At 41.2% G+C, this 15,803-nt stretch overlaps 1 protein-coding gene across 2 annotated transcripts in view; it reads left to right on the top strand.

Moving 5' to 3' along the window:
- The window catches only part of tbck (TBC1 domain containing kinase), a 202,672-nt gene that overhangs the window by 57,726 nt on the left and 129,143 nt on the right, over positions 1 to 15,803 (top strand). For both annotated transcript variants that reach the window (XM_043674337.2, XM_043674336.2), the window contains exons 15-19: positions 2,101 to 2,199; positions 4,523 to 4,585; positions 8,743 to 8,869; positions 10,696 to 10,746; positions 11,582 to 11,665. In XM_043674337.2, the coding sequence (XP_043530272.2) occupies positions 2,101 to 2,199; positions 4,523 to 4,585; positions 8,743 to 8,869; positions 10,696 to 10,746; positions 11,582 to 11,665 (424 nt within the window). The remainder of the gene's footprint in view (positions 1 to 2,100; positions 2,200 to 4,522; positions 4,586 to 8,742; positions 8,870 to 10,695; positions 10,747 to 11,581; positions 11,666 to 15,803) is intronic.

The raw sequence follows: 15,803 nt of genomic DNA, 5'->3' as shown, positions 1-15,803 counted from the left end.
GGGGAAGATGCTTGAGTCTATTATCAAAGAAGAAATAGCAAAGCATCTAAATAGAAGTTGTCTTGTTGGGCAGATGCAGGATGGATTCATGAAGGGCAGGTCATGCTTAAGTAATCTACTGGAATTCCATGAAGACATTACGAGCACAGTAGACAATGGGAACCCAGTAGATGTGGTGTATTTACATTTCCAAAAGGCACTCAACAAGGTGCCGCACAAAAGGCTGCTCCAGAAGATAAAGATGCATGGCATTAAAGGCAATGCATTAGCATGGATAGAGGATTGGTTAACCATCATGGAAGCAAAGAGTGGGGATAAATGAGTGTTTTTCTAGTTGGCAATTGGTGACTAATGATGTGTCTCAGGGATCAGTATTGGGACTGCAATTAATCATAATTTACACAGATGATTTGGAGGTGGGGACCATGAGTAATGTGTCAAAATTTGCGGATGACACTAAGATGAGTGGTAGACCAAAGTGTGCAGAGGACTGTGAAACTTTGCAAAGGGGCATAGAAAGTTTAAGCAGGTGGGCAAAGGTCTGGCAGATGGAGTACAATGTTAATAAATGTGAAGTCATCCATTTTGGTAGGAGTAACAGTAAAAAGAATTATTACTTGAATAGTAAAAAGTTGCAGCATGCTGCTGTGCAGAGGGACCTGGGTGTCCTTGTGCATGAATCTCAGAATGTTGGTCTGCAGGTACAACAGGTAATTAGGAAGGCAAATTGAATTTTGTCTTTCACTGCTAAAGGGATTGAGTTTAAAAGCAGAGAGGTTATAGGGTGTATAGGGTATAAAATGAATAGGGTATGAATAGGCAGCTGTATAGGGTGCTGGTGAGGCCACACCTTGAGTACTGCATGCAGTTTTGGTTACCTTACATGAGAAAAGATGTACTGGTGCTAGAAGGGGTGCAGAGGGGGTTCACTAGATTGATTCTGGAGTTTAAGGGATTGGCTTATGAGGAGAGTTTGAGTAGACTGGGATTATATTCATTGGAATTTAATAGAATGAGAAGGGATCTTATAGAAACACACAAAATTATGAAGGGAATAGATAAGATTGAAGTAGAGAGGATGGTTCTGCTGGTGGATGAAAGTAGGACAAGAGGGCATAGCCTCAAGATTAGAGGGAGCAGATTTAGGACTGAATTGAGAAGGAACTTCTTCACCCAGAAGGTTGTGAATCTATGGAATTCCCTGCCCAGTGAAGTAGTTGAGGCTTCCTCAGTAAATGCTTTTAAAGCCAAGATAGGTTTATGTTTTAACAATAAAGGAATTAAGGGTTACGGCGAGAGGGCGGGTAAGTGGTGCTGAGGCCTCGAAAAGATCAGCCATGATCCTATTGAATGGCAGAGCAGGCTTTAAGGGCCAGATGGCCTGCTCCTGCTCCTGGTTCCTGTATGTAAGAACAGATTCCAATTTGAATGCCAGCAACACCATTTTTGGTAATTTTATGTTATTGCTGTTTCTGTATAAATGCATTAACGATTGTGATATACAGCTAGGGTGAATGCACTTCTACTGTAATTTATTTGGGTTTGAAACACTTTGCAATGTGAAAAGGATGTGAAACTTGAGAGTGTAAGTTCTATCTCTCTTCCTTTTCCCATGAAAATCAAGAAGCAAGATTATGTGACATTTCAACAATAATTTATTGTTGTGAGGTGCTTTGGATTAGTGCTATCTAAGTGCAAGCCTTTTTTTTTTAATCCCACATTCCTCTGTGGTCATACCTGGTGATGAGACTTGTGTGCTCTATATAGCTGCAGTCTGTCACCTTGCACTCCACCTTACCTTTGCATTAGCACTGTGGAGAAGTCTTTTGGTGTCCTGTTTGTCTCTAATGCCATAACGTATATACGAATGTAGCAAGCAATGAAACCAGTGAATGCGAATGGAAAACCGATCACTCCTGAGTGCAGTTCAAGTGGCATTCCACATGCACATTGTCTCCTGTTGAACCTTACAACCTGAAATCCAAACGTCCGACTAGAAAGTCAGAGATTGCAAAAGATGAAAGAAAAATGGGCAAAATGAGAGAGGGGATGGTGACGCAGCTAATGAATTCTTTATCTGTTTTAATTTCATTTCTTTAGGCATATCCATACAAAAAGAATCAAATTTGGAAAGAAGCAAGAGTAGACATTCCTCCACTAGTACGCGGTTTGACCTGGGCTGCGCTACTTGGCATAGAGGTAAGAACGAATTACTTTGAAATGTTTTTATTGTAAAAGAAGGTTTCATTCCTCTGCACCAAAAACAGAAGTTGCTGGAAAAGCTCAGCAAGTCTGGCAACATCTATGCAGAGAAATCAGAGTTGATGTTTCAAAAGGTGATCCTTCCTCAGAACTGATGGTAGCTAAGAAAATGTTGGTTTAGATTAGGAAGATAGGAAGATAGGGTGGCGGGGGTGGGGAAGGCAAGGAGTAAACAATATGGGGATAGAGCCTAAAGAGAGATAACAGGTGGATAGACAAAGGAGTAGATAACGATTTGACTAGAAGAGTGAATAACTACTAAGGGAGACTGTTCATGGCTAACAATGGGTTGCGTGCATTGGCAGACTGTGTGATAACAAGGCCTGGTGTATAGGGGTTGGGGAGAGCTTAAGCTCTAAAGTTATTGGACTCAATGGTGAGCCCAGAAGGCTGCAGGGCCCCCAAGTGGAAAATGAGGTGCCGTTCTTCCAGATATCATTTTGGGTCAAGCGACCCTTCCTCACGACTGATGGTAGGTAGGAAAATGTCAGTTTATATGGAGAAGATACTGTGGGGAGGAAGGGGTAAGGAGTGAACGATAGCTGGAGATATAGCCCACTCTCTCTCATTTCTCTCCACAAATGCTGCCAGACCTGCTGAGCTTTTCCAGCAATTTCTGTTTCTATTTCTGACTTATAGCATTTGCAGCTCTTTTGGTTTTCATTCCTCTGCACCCTGGTGAATCAGGATTTGGTTCAGTTTCCCCTTAGGTTCTTTAATGTTTGGCATGTTAGTGAAGCAACATGTAGAACGATGTGTTATAACTGTCACAGTGCAATCCCTGAATTAGCTTCTGTCCTAGATCACGACAGGTGGTGAAATTTTAAGTTCAATGAAAACCTGGTTTTAAATTCTACCCTAATGCCCCTTAGGGAAGAAAATATGCCATCCTTACCAGGTCTGGCCTACATGTGACTCCAGACCCACAGCTACATGGTTAACTTTTAACTACCCTCTGCCTTGAAGGACAATAAATGATGGCCTAACCAGTGAAGCCCATGTCCCGTGGATGCATAAATGGAAACATTGACTCCCTTGTTAATCAAGAATCTATTGACCTCTGCCTAAGACATGTTCAATGACCCTGCCTCCATCACTCTCCGTGGAAAACTTTCAACCCTCTGAAAGAAAGAATCTTCACTTCTTCTCAACATCTCAGTCTTTACACAAGTGACCTTTATGTTTTTAAAGTTCCTGTCCCTTCCACAAGAGGAAGCACCCTTTCAGCATTAATCAAGGCTGTTCAATTAGCACATGATAAACAGAAAGGCTTTATTGTGTCATAGTTAGTCCTGTGAAGTGCTTTTGAGTTTTCATGGTATGAAATAGGATGCTTTTTCAACAATGTTTCCTGGCAAAATAAAGAAAAAAAGACTATTCAACTGAAATTAAATACCCTTCTTTTGACTCTGTAGCTGTTTCATTGCTTGCTTGTCCATCTCCCGTAACCTTTGTACAAGGGGCATCCAGAGGCAAGCATAGTCTTCCCAGAATAGAGGGTTAGAAGCTCAGAAGAATTGCATGTATTGCAAAATATTAGTATGCAGGTACATGAGTAATTAGAAAAGTTAATAGAAAGTTATTATTTATTGCTTGGGGAATTGAATACAAACGTAGAGAAGTTATCCTTCAGTTAGACCACTTCTCGAGCACAGTGGTCAGTATTGGCTCCTTATTTAAGGAGGAGTGTAAATGCATTAGAAACAATCAGAGGAGGTTTACTACCCCAGTACCTGGGATGGGCAGATCATCTTAGGCAAAAAGGGTGGATAAGCTAGTCTTATTTTTGCTGGAGTTTCGAAGAGTAAGATTGAAACATACAAGACTTTATTAACCATACACCCTACCAAGACCCCTCCTAATATTGCATGTTTCCTTTTATGAGAGAATGGAGAAGTTGGGGTCACTGCTTAAAAAATAGATGTCATCCATTTAAGATAGCGATGAGGATTTTTTTTATAAACAAACATATGAGAGAGGTGGAAATAAAAGGAAAGATTGAGTAGACTTGAGTGGAGTAAAAATGCTGGATGTGCTGTTGGCTGAGTGACCTGTTTCTCAGTTGTATATCTGATGTATGTACAATTCCTTGAGAAAAAGTACGTGCTCAGCCAGCTTTTCCCTGAGAAAGTAAAAGTTGTCTGGAAGGCTAAGCCTTGCTTAGATAGTATTACATTTTGTATTTGAGCACGCACACACACACACACACTTTTTTTAAACGGACATAATTTGACTTAGTTGCTTCCATTCTTCTTTCCAGGGTGATATCCAAGCAAAATATGATGCAATTGACAAGGATACACCAATACCCACTGATCGACAGGTAAGGGTGATACACTGTGGGATCTTTTCGTATCCGGTAAGGGAGATGTACTGTTTAATCGGTGGTAGGATAGTTTACATAAATGTTCTGTTAATTCATTATGCACTTGAAGCAAGATTACAGTTAAGTTGCATTGTTATGATTTGTGCAGTGTTGAACCACCATCAGTCACAAGTTGGAATGTATTTTTGCACCAGCATAATTTCTAGAGATCAACAAGACTTTGACAGCACTTACTGAGATTATATTGTCTACGCATGGTTTTTTCCATGACAGCTACTCCAGTGGCATCATCCGTAGACGTCAAGCCCGTTTCAACATGTATACTGATGACATGCAGCTTAACTTGCCCTGTATTGCTCTCAACTCACAATTATTACATTGTCAGACTGCTCGTTTGACATCTGGTCTTGGTTGAGAGCATAAGAATGTAAGAGATGGGTGTAGGAGTAGACCAAATGGATCGTTGAGTCTGCTGCACGATTCAATGTGATCATGACTAACCACAGGTTTCAACACCACTTTTCTGTCCTCTCTCTTGTCCTTTCATTTCCTGAGACCAAAACTCTGTCTATCCCAGCCTTAAACAAGTTCAACAGTGGGGCACCGACAACCCCCAGGGGTAGAGAATTCCAAAGTTTCACAACCATTTGAGTGAAATAATTTCTCCTCATCTTGGTCCCAAAATGATTAAAAAACCTTTATTCCGAGACTATCTGCCTGCTTTAGATTCCCTGAAGTCTCTCACGTTCTACCCTATTGACTCCCTCCAGAATCTTGAGTGTTTTAATGAGATCTTAAAAATGTGTTGCTGGAAAAGTGCAGCAGGTCAGGCAGCACCAAAGGCATATATCCGAAACGTCGATTCTCCTTCTCCTTTGATGCTGCCTGACCTGCTGTGCTTTTCCAGCAACACATTTTTAAGCTCTGATCCCCTGCATCTGCAGTCCTCACTTTCTCCCTGTTTTAATGAGATCACCTTTCATTCGAAATCCCAGAGAACAAGGCCCTAATTTACTTAGCGTCTCATCATAGGAGAAACACATCATTTCTTGGATAAGTTTAGTTGAATCTTTGCTGCACGACCTCCAATGAAAGTGTTTGCTTTTTCCTAGTGCCTGCAGCTAAACTTTGTGAGGACTAAAACGATCATGTTTCATGCCTGCTTTGAGCTCCAAACCATCACCATTGATTCCATGTCCCTCCCTTAACCATTGTCTCACGCTGATCATGCCCTTGTTCAATTAAACCCAAGTTGAGCAATCCTTGTTGCAAAGACTACCTGTTTCCCCCCCATCATGTCAGCTGCCTTAGTCCATCTACCATTGAAACTCTTTTACAACCAACATCACCAGAAAGAAATGATCTAGTCATTCACCTAATTTCTGTTTATGAGACTTTGCAAAGTAAAACCTGGCTGGTATATTTGTGCACACAACAACACTGACTTCAGAAAGGCTTTAATTGGGTTTCAAATGCTTTGAGAAGAAAGTGACGTCTGCAGATGCTGGAGATCAGAACTGAAAATGTGTTGCTGGAAAAGCCCAGCAGGTCAGGCAGCATCCAGGGAACAGGAGAATCGACGTTTCGAGCATAAGGGCTTATGCCCGAAACGTCGATTCTCCTGTTCCCTGGATGCTGCCTGACCTGCTGCGCTTTTCCAGCAACACATTTTCAGCTTTCAATGCTTTGGGACATCTTGAGGAGATACAATATGCTACATAAATGCATGTTCTGGAAATTCAGGATACTATATAAGTGCAAGTATTGCATCTTTGATAATCTTAAATCGTTGCTTCAATTTGAAATTCCAGTAAATAATTTTTGAGGTCGCATTGCATTGCACTTTATTTCATTTAGTTTAGTTCAGGTGGGCCAGTGGACAAATGAAGTTTAATTTTGATAAATGTGAGGTGCTGCATTTGGAAAGGCCAATCAGGGCAGGACTTAAACACTTAATGATAAGGTCCTGGGGAATGTTGTTGAACAAAGAGACCTTGGAGTACAGGTTCATAGTTCCTTGAAAGTGGAGTCTCGGGTAAATAGGACAGTGAAGAAGGCATTTAGTATGCTTTCTTTTATTGGTCAGAGTATTGAGTACACTAGTTGGGAAGTCATGTTGTGGCAATACAGGACATGGGTTAGACCACTTTTGGAATATTGCGGGAAATTCTAGTCTCCCTGCTATAGGAAGGATGTTGTGAAACTTGAAAGGGTTCAGAAAAGATTTACAAGGATGTTGCCAGGGTTGGAGGATTTGAGCTATAAGGAGAGGCTGAATAGGCTTGGGGCTGTTTTCCCTGAAGCTTCGGAGGCTGAGGGGTGACCTTATAGGGTTTATAAAACCATGAGGGGCATGGATAGGATGAATAGACAAAGTCTTTTCCCTGGGGTGGGCGAGTCCAGAACTAGAGGGCATAGGTTTAGGGTGAGAGGGGAAAGGTATAATAGGGACCTAAGGGGCAACTTTTTCCCCAAGGGTGGTGCGTGTATGGAATGAACTGCCACAGCAAGTGGTGGGGCTGGTACAATTGCAGCATTTAAAAGGCATCTGGATGGTTATATGAATAGGAAGGGCTTAGAGAGCTAGGGCCAAGTGCTGGTAAATGGGGCTAGATTAATTTAGGATATCTGGTTGGCATGGACGAGTTGGATCCAAGGGTCTGTTTCTGTGCTGTGCATCTCTATGACTGTATGACTCTATTCCCTACGCGCGTCACAGAAATAGATGAATCAGCACTTAACCTGTCTATGCCAGTGTTTCCTAATATGAACAGCATGAAAGTTATACATAGTGTTCTACAGATCTTCATATCTCATACATAGTGTCTATGTTAAGATGTTTAGAAGTTGTTAATGCAGTGCACTTAGAGATGTAACTTGTATAACTTAAGAAGGGCTTTTTATGATAAATTCCCCACTTGTCTGCAAGGCATTGTGACTCTCTTCCATGAAATAATAACATTTGCTCTGTCTTTGACCCTGCTTTATATTCTATGACTCAGCTTTTATTTCCACCTGTGGAATTCAAATTGCAGCATGTGCTGTACAGGACATGGGTTAGGCCACTTTTGGAATATTGCGTGCAATTCTGGTCTCCTTCCTATTGGAAGGATGTTGTGTTACGTGAAAGGGTTCAGAAAAGATTTACAAGGATATTGCCAGGGTTGGAGGATTTGAGCTATAGGGAGAGGCTGAACAGGCTGGGGCTGTTTTCCCTGGAGCGTCAGAGGCTGAGGGGTGACCCTATAGAGGTTTACAAAATTATGAGGGGCATGGATAGGATAAATAGGCAAAGTCTTTTCCCTGGGGTCGGGGAGTCCAAAACTAGAGGGCATAGGTTTAGGGTGAGAGGGGAAAGGTATAAAAGGGACCTAAGGGGCAACTTTTTCCCCAAAGGGTGGTGCGTGTATGGAATGAGCTGCCACAGCAAGTGGTGGAGGCTGGTACTATTGCAGCATTTACTTAGATTAGATTAGATTACTTACAGTGTGGAAACAGGCCCTTCGGCCCAACGTGTCCACACTGCCCCGCCGAAGGGTATACCATCCAGACCCATACTCCTTCATTTACCCCTTCACCTAACACTACGGGCAATTTAGCATGGCGAACTCACCTAACCTGCACATTTTTGGCTTGTGGGAGGAAACCGGAGCACCCAGAGGAAACCCACGCAGACACGGGGAGAATGTGCAAACTCCACACAGACAGTTGCCCAAGGCTGGAATTGAACCCGGGTCTCTGGCGCTGTGAGGCAGCAGTGCTAACCATTGTGCCACCGTACCGCCCACCTGGATGGTTATATGAATAGGAAGGGTTCGGAGGGATCTGGGACAAGTGCTAGCAAATAGGACTAGATTAGGTTGTGATATCTGGTCGACATGGACAAGTTGGACTCAAGGGTCAGTTTCCGTGCTGTACATCTCTATGATTCTGACTCAAGTGCTCTTACCTTATCACAATGCAGCAACAACCATTGCAATCCAAACTTCCTGAGAAACGGCAGCAGTTTTGATGAAGTCAGTTTAGTTCTGTTTCTTTCGCCAACAAACAGCACCCTCTTGTCCACCCTTTCCCCTGATTAGATTATAGTTATGTTTGCAGACTTGCAACAATCTGTCCACCAATCTCTGTTTCTGTGACTGATTGCCTTTCAGATTGAAGTGGACATCCCACGCTGCCATCAGTACGATGAGCTGCTGTCATCACCAGAGGGTCATAGAAAGTTCAGACGTGTGTTAAAGGCTTGGGTAGTCTCCCATCAGGAACTAGTCTACTGGCAAGGTAAGTTTAACTGCTGCAGTTGATTAAAAAAAAGTCTCTGTAGCAGCCTTAAGTGCACTTAACTGTTTAAATAAATCAGGTTAGACAAATCCAAATTTACCTGCCAGTATTTCTGTAGAAGTTGTTTGGCTTCTCTTACAATCTTATCATCTGATACACACTAAAGAAATTTGGAATCCAAATTCTTTTCATCACAGAGAAATAAGCTAACATTCTGGGATGATCTATAATCAGTAACTAATGGAAACCCTATCCCAAACAATGAGCTTTCTTAAACTAATTGTTTTTTTTAAAAATTACTGATTATCAATCCCAGTAATTTTCCCCCATATGTTTGAGTAACGCTCAGCATCCTGTCAGCATATTGGAATTATATTGCTCTGGTTGAGGGAACTATCCCTCAACTGAGACCAAGTTCAGATCTTACTGTTTGTGACTAGAAGGCTGCTGAACTGAATAGTGAGGACTCGATGCTTGAGTCAGCATCTAGTAATGTTGACTGTAAATTCATCATCTGAAACCATTAATCATTACACTGTACCAGCAGAATGTCAGTCTGTGAAAGTTGACGCAACTTAGTTTGCAGTCTTTTCAACTCAAGTTAAAACTAATTGCATCAGTGGAGAACTAAAGAAATTCCACAATTTCTGCTTCATTGATCTGTTGTGAATTTGTGACGCATCCAAGAGACTTCATTGGACTATCAGTCTGGCAGTATGTAGATATTGCAGGGGCAAGACATCCTCCCCAGTATAGGGTGGAATGCAGACAGACTGGCACATAATTTATTGCCACTGGCCAGTGTGACAATTTGTAAGCACCCACCCTATCCCCTATTTTCCTAGTGGCTGGATTGGGGGCAGTTTGTTAAGGTACCTGAGAGGTCAAATAAGGCCAGTGATCAAAAACTAACTGGAAATTTCAAGCCACCTTGCAGGACATCCCCTGTTGTGGCAGAAGTTCAGAAACTACCTGGAGGCAATCTCTGCAAACCAGAGTGGGAGTGGGACTTTGAAGCATCTTTGCAGGTCTCTCTGCTGTCTGCCTGGCAGCTGTGTCCATTTGGTTTCTGAAAGAGCTGAGAAGCTATGTTTCTTTCTCTCGCTAGCTGCAACTCCTTCTCCTTTTGGCCCTTCAGCTTTGGTAGCTCGTCTCTCACCCTTATTTGGATGGCTTGTGCATCTTCTGGCCACTAATTGGCCAATTCAGGATATAGCTGCTTCCAATACAGGAATGGATCAGAGCCTGCATGTGACCCTAATGTCGGAGCTCCACACCCAGATACCAAAATCACGTCCTAGGGATCAAATATCGGACAGAAACAGAAATACAAACAGCGAATGCTGCAGAAACTCAACAGCTCTGGCAGCATCCGTAGACAGAGGAACAGAGTTAATGTTTTGAGTTCTGAAGAAGTGTCATACTTGACTTGAAACATTAACTCTGTTTTTCCCTCTCTACAGATCTGCCAGACCTGTTGAGTTTCTCCAGCATTCTCTGCGTTTGTTCAAGATTTCCAGCATTTTCAGGAGTTTGCTTTTATCAGAGGGAAATTATTGCACTATATCTTTAGCTTGTGCCACACAGGGACAAGTAAATAGGGGTTTGGGTTCAGCTGTTATTTATTCGGTCCTTGATAAGGATGAAAATTTGAAGGTGTGACAGAAGACTTAACACATTGAATGGGAGTTTCCAATAGCATGACCAATATTCCTGACTATTACATTGTATCACCTACCTATCATCAGCTTATGTATTTAGTGACTAAGATCTGAAATACTGGCTATGGCCTTGTTTCTCATCTTTGAAATACATTTCGGCCCTAGGTTTGGACTCCTTGTGTGCACCATTCCTGTATCTGAATTTCAACAATGAAGGTAAGTACATAATTGTTTATGACAGAATGACAGGCCCTGGCTGTAAGAAAAGATTAGAGCAACAGGGATTTATCACAAGGTTAAAGAAGATTGGATTCCTCAGGGTTTGAAATCAGGGGAAATTATTTTAACTGCATGGTAGTTCAGTCATTTGGAGAGCATGTTTAAACACAAACAAATAGGCAGAGATTAAGAGAATTTCCTTTTGCATAGAAGGTTATTAGAACATTTATCAGAAGCAGTAAAGGGTGCAGACTCAACGATAATTTTTAATAGGGAATTGGATAAATAATTTGAAAAATAAATGTTCAATTGATATGAGGAAAGGACAGGGGAATGGAACCATGGGTAGCTATTTTGGGGAACAGTGGATTAAATGGCTCCTAATAGCTTGTAAAATCCTCAGAATGAATCTATGTAACTCTTCCCAGTAGTAACTGATTTAAAGAAACAGAATTATTAAAGCGATTGAACACCTCTGCTTCAGAGACAGCTAAATTTCAGTAACACCATCTGATTTCTACTAATGCTTTATGCAACGAAGAATGAACTGGTTGTAAGGGTAGCTTTCTTGGGGGAAGAAACAGGGACAGGTGAACTCATCTAAGTCCTGTCTAAGTGGTCTACCAAAGGCAAGATACTGAATTGCTTTGACATTCTCAAAGACCGAGTGCCTATCTTCAGATTAAACTGGTACATGTTACAGGAAAATTAAGAGAAAAGGTGGGGAAAGAGAATGCAAGTAGCTTAATGGAATTTTATCTATATGTGTGGGGGGATAAGGTATAGTGAAACAACATAGCATTCAGAATCTGACTTTGTCTTCTTGTTGCAGCCTTGGCGTATGCTTGCATGTCTGCCTTTATTCCTAAATACCTGTATAACTTCTTTCTGAAGGACAATTCTCACGTCATACAAGGTAAATCACCAGTTTCCTTATGCATGTTGTTTGTCTATGTTTGTTTGTTTGGGGTGGCACAGGGGCTTATTGGTTAGCACTGCTGCCTCACAGCGCCAGGGACCCAGGTTCAATTCCAGCCTCGGGTGACTGTCTGTGTGGAATTTGCGCCTTCTCCCTGTGTCTCCTGATTTCCTCTGGATGCTCCAGTTTCCTCCCACAATCCAAAGCTGTGCAGGTTTGGTGAATTGGCCATGCTAAATTGCCCACAGTGTTCAGGGATGTGTAGGTTAGGTGCATTAATCAGGGGCAAATATAGAATAATAGTGTAGGGGAATAGGCCTGGGTGGGTTACTGTTCGGAGAGTCAGTAGGGCCTGTTTTCACACTGTCGGGATTCTATGAAATTCTATTACATGAAAAAACTGGTTTGAATCAGCCAAAGACTACGATGGCTCAATGTGCTTCGGTAGTACATGCTGCCCAATGTATTTCTGTAGGGTCTGCCAGTAGGAAGGGGAATAATGTATTTAACACGTCTATTAATTGTGTGATATTGATCTCTGTTTTATTATTCAGTGGATTTGTTATTAAATAATTAATTCTAAAGTAAAATGTAAGAGATGGTTGCACCATATTAAAGTTGTGTGTTTTACTTATGAGCCATGAGACTAAAACAGTAATTCAATATTATGTTTTCTTTTGCTCATGAATGCTTGACTTCTGTGCTTTGTCTCATCCAAGCTACTTAATTGAATTATTGCCTTTTAACACTCTATTACTCTTTAATTTGCAACAGCTGCTCTCGAAATAATTCCAAGGGGAATTATCTAACAATATTTTGTCAACCAACTCACCCAGTCCATGTCGATCTTATTTGACTAATAATGCATTTCCCACTAATTTGTGAGCAAGGAGAGTGCATGCTGTTTAGTGCATCTCATTTCTTGTACTAAGACAGATCCTCATCTGTTAGTTGCGTGGTTCATCCACTTTGAAATCTCCAGGGGCTCTATCAGTCAAAGGTATGCAAAACCCCCTCTCCAACTTGATATAACTGGGTTATATCAGCAGACTAGATGTCCCTCATCCCAATTCATACCATGTTTCTAGTGAATGAGCTACCATAAAGCCTGTAGAGTACTGGGACCCATTACCCTCTTGAAGGGTGAAGGTACTATGGAAAAGTGTGGTATTAGCAGAGTGGCAATTGTGCACCCTGTGTCCATAATGCCTCTGGGTGGCACAAAGATGCTCCACTTGCTTCTTGGCCTTTTATTTTTGTTTGTATACTTCTCAAGTAGGTGTTTTGAATGTTTTTTGTTTTGTTGGGTTTGCAGGGTAATACTGAGATAGATTGTCTTTAGGGTGGGTTTGGGGTCGGGTGTTGTTGTAAAATGAACAAATCAATTGATTTCTTGGAAGTATTTGTACATCGCTACTGCTTCTTAAAATATCCACCAGCTTTCTCCTGAGTCCTATCTAGATGCCCAGCTTTTTGATGGTAGTTAGCATTCAATAACTCCCTAAGAGGATATTATATCCCTGTGGCTTGATTTTGAGTGTCATGAGACTTTGCATCTGAGCCTGGGGCTCACCTGATCTTGTACAAATAAACACCTTCAACAGGCATCGCTGCATGGTGGAAAGGTGGGAACCCGTTATCAAAATTTGGCGCGTTCATTGATCTGGTCCTCACTGAGCCAGCAAAAGAGCTAAATGTGCTGTGTAATATCAAGTCCTCCTCATCAAAAAAGGGCATTTAAGATGCATGCCTTTAATTCTGAGTCTGCATCTCGGGTGGTCAGAGCACAAAGCAGCAATTATTTCACACACTGATTGCAAGCATTCATCCACAATAGAATGTGGTAATCACTAAAAGCGAGCCGCATAACAGCACAATTCTGTGTGAATTAGATGTTTAATGCTCTTTAAGATAATACAGCTTAGCAGAATGTAAAGGGATTGGGGGGAGATATTGTGGGACTGAGTGATGAAGTCACTGTTTGTGGTTTCAGACCAGGCTGGCTTTTTCAGAGAATCCACAGAAATAAAAACTTTTCAGCTGGCCAATCCTTTTTGTTGAATAATCAGTCTTTATTCTTCAGCATTTCTGTTGATTTAATTTTCTTCATCTCTGTCAGTGTTCAGAATATGAACAAATTAAATTTTGATGAATAAAGGATAGAGTTGTAGAAGATTAGGAATGCTTCAGCAGTTTTCTCCAGCTCACATCAAGCAATTCTTACATTGTCCAGTGTGTGGCGCTGCTAACACACAACTGGAGGAGCATGAAATAAAACACATTAGCTATGGGCTCGTTCACAATACATTATTGTATGGGATATGAGCCTGTTGCTTGAACCTTCTGCTAACTAAAGATTCCATACAGTTGATTTGTGCCCACCACCTTCCCCACCCCCCCCCCCCCCACTGCTTTTCAAATGTGCTTTCACTCGATTTAATTTGGGCAATCTCCACTTTTATTTATTTCATAGTCCCAATACAAAACTGTAAACCTCACTTTGCACTACATTACTCGCAGGTTTTCCTATTCCGTAGCTGTGTCCCCAGGTTGCAACATCTAATAAAGATGTAGTAGGCTGGAGGTAAGAAGTCTATCAGTACTGCAGCTATTGAACCATAATTGGTTGACTGGTGCCACTTTTGTGTAGAGATGGAATGATGGGGTCTTGTCAGGCCCATGCTTTAACTGAAGAGCTTTAGGGACTAGTTTGTGTCTAATGTCTAGGTGATGTGGAGTGTTTGCAAAGGTGTTCATCTTTCATATCATATGCATTGCACATGTCTGTTTTGCTGCATCATTTAAATATTGTTTAAACATTCATGTTTATCGTATTTTGAATGCTGATTTCTTGTCTAATTAATGCTCACATTCCAGATTGAGAGTATGTGTAGCCACCATCAGTTAAATTCTCATTAAACAATAAATCACTTGGTATGAATTTCACTAAAATCAAGGTGGAGTTTTGTCTATGATGTTTTCTTTGAAGCATTTAATAGTCAGTTATTAGTTTAGTCATATGTTGCTATGTACCACATTTCAGGTCACATCTATTCTTGCCATCTCAGTAGTTGCCCAAACCTTGTGTTACATTTCCTGGAGTCTATTATTTTCCATGTTCCAAGAATTATGACCGGCATTTTTCAAGTTTCTGTTCCTGTATATACTCCAGTGGGAAAGCTTTAATCTTAAATCTCACTTCCAGCTCCCCAGCTCTTCAAACTCTTTCTTTCCTAAAGTGAGCTATGAGGAACTCATTTTGAAGGCTCCTTTATTAGATGGAATCTTACTCATCAGAAGCCCATAAAATAAATTGGATTGACGTGTTCACCTTGTGATGAAGTACATTCAGAGATGGCATTTTATTGCCTTCAGTAGTGGAGGTGTGGAAGGACTACACATCTTTTATATGGCTATCCAAAGCAGAAATACTACATTTTTTTTGTACAGTCAAAACAAAAATGGAATCAAGTGGTGTTTGCTCACTGTTTATACAAGAGCATGTAACTTATGCCGAAACTGGAATTTGATATTTTTGAGAGATTAACTGGCACCAAATATCTTAGAAATAAAAAAGGTAACCACCCAGCAAGAGCTTTTGGATTGGTTCTAAGTAGCAGTTGGTCATAAAACTGACGAGCCGAACGTTTGGACACTCAGACCTCCAGAAGTGTACAAGCAAGTCAAATCGCACACATTCTCCACCTCCACTGTTTCCCCCACTGCCCTGTGAGTGAACAAATAACGTACAAGGCTCAGCAAAGAAAGAAAACCTCTAACTCGAATCAAGACCGAGGCCCGACTGACCAGCTACTGCATTGAGCATTCCTTCAATCAAAACACTGTGATAGCATCATCAAAAAGCAGGATAGTTTAAGTTTGTGTATTAGGAGTTAATAATCCATTTTACCACATGTTAGAGGATATGTTTGTTATGATAAATAAGTTTACTCACTGATGAAACCTGGTGTGAGTTTCTTTTATGTTAGATAGTGGTCATACTCAGTTGTTAATCACCCGAGTGATTAAACTGGCCATATTTCATTATGATAATTCATGAAATAGTAGAATTTGATTCCTACTGCACACTTCCCATCAGGGTTGTGGCAGTAGAGTAATTTATGGCTTGATGGAG

Source organism: Chiloscyllium plagiosum, unplaced genomic scaffold (genome assembly GCF_037043375.1).
Source record: "Chiloscyllium plagiosum isolate Xiang-an unplaced genomic scaffold, Cpla_swu_hap1 HiC_scaffold_36, whole genome shotgun sequence".
Classification (NCBI taxonomy): Eukaryota; Metazoa; Chordata; class Chondrichthyes; order Orectolobiformes; family Hemiscylliidae; genus Chiloscyllium; species Chiloscyllium plagiosum.
The sequence above is the reverse complement of the archived record's forward strand: the minus strand, read 5'-3'. Positions and strand labels throughout refer to the sequence as shown.